Genomic DNA, 1,067 nt, shown 5'->3' on the forward strand with positions numbered 1-1,067 from the left:
CGTGGGTAAACAGTACCGGGGTGAAGAAAGGCCCTGAAACAGAACCAGTGCAGTCAGAGGACAGCGTGTACTTTCTCATGCCGTCTGTGAGCTCACCTCTCTCGGTCGTGTCAAAGTACCGTCCACGTCAAACAAGCACAAGATGTTTCGGTCAGACGAGAAGCCGTTTGATTTCTCCATTTCTTCTTCTCTTTTCTTACTGACAGATTCTGATTTCAAGTACTACAGGTACAGTCCCGGGCAAATAAACACACAGTCACATGAGGGAAATGAATGGGAGGGTTCTGCTGTCAGTTGAACTTTTAAAATAAATAAAATAGACCTCGAGGTTTTAAATAAGGTGAGTTATCTCCTCTACTGCGAGATGACAGCCTCTTCCTGGTCTTGGAGTCCACAGTGCAGTTTATCTCGGCTCGGCTCGGTCCAGCCCACACTTCAACACATCGCACGCTGCTGGATACGTGCGGATTTTCGCAGCATTGTACTCGCAGTGGCGCTGACTGTACATCACCCTGCAGCCAATCACAGCCAGGCTGCAGGCCGTGATGTCACAAAGGGGGCGGGGTAATTCAATATGCATTCTAGTCGTCAGCCCGGTGAACTTTCGCCTACATGTAGAGGAGGTGATGGATGCAGCGCGGAAACACATCAGGAAACAGTAAAGTTTCAGTTTTTGTTACCTGATGTTCAGTTTTGTATCAGGGAGGTGTTAATTCAAACGTATGTACATTTTGGAGGCCCATCTCATTGATATCACTGAGGGGAGGCTAAATAACAGAAGCATTAGATTCAAGATTCAAAGATTCAAAATGTTTATTGTCATATGCACAGTATAGAAACGTGTTTCCCTTCACAGTGAAATTCTTACATTGCCATCCACCCTGAATGCCAAACAACACAAGTGAAATATAAATGAGATAAACAGTAGCACAGAGTCTAAAGGCACTTTAAGCAGCAAGTGCAAAGAAATATAACAAGTACATGAAAATATATATTACAGGTTCACACAATTCAAAGTGACTTCCAGACTTCTCTTCATTCCAGTGTCTGTTAGACGGTGAAACTGA

General features: G+C 44.3%; 1 protein-coding gene across 1 annotated transcript in view; it reads right to left on the minus strand.

The window, feature by feature from the left end:
* Positions 1 to 473, minus strand: part of pmm1 (phosphomannomutase 1) — a 10,696-nt gene extending 10,223 nt beyond the window's left edge. Inside the window, exon 1 of the mRNA XM_020587856.1 lies at positions 97 to 473. Coding sequence (XP_020443512.1) covers positions 97 to 180 — 84 coding nt within the window. The 5' untranslated portion in view covers positions 181 to 473. The remainder of the gene's footprint in view (positions 1 to 96) is intronic.
* Positions 474 to 1,067: the final 594 nt, after the last annotated feature.

The sequence above is a fragment of the Monopterus albus genome, unplaced genomic scaffold, assembly GCF_001952655.1.
Source record: "Monopterus albus unplaced genomic scaffold, M_albus_1.0 scaffold483.1, whole genome shotgun sequence".
Classification (NCBI taxonomy): domain Eukaryota; kingdom Metazoa; phylum Chordata; class Actinopteri; order Synbranchiformes; family Synbranchidae; genus Monopterus; species Monopterus albus.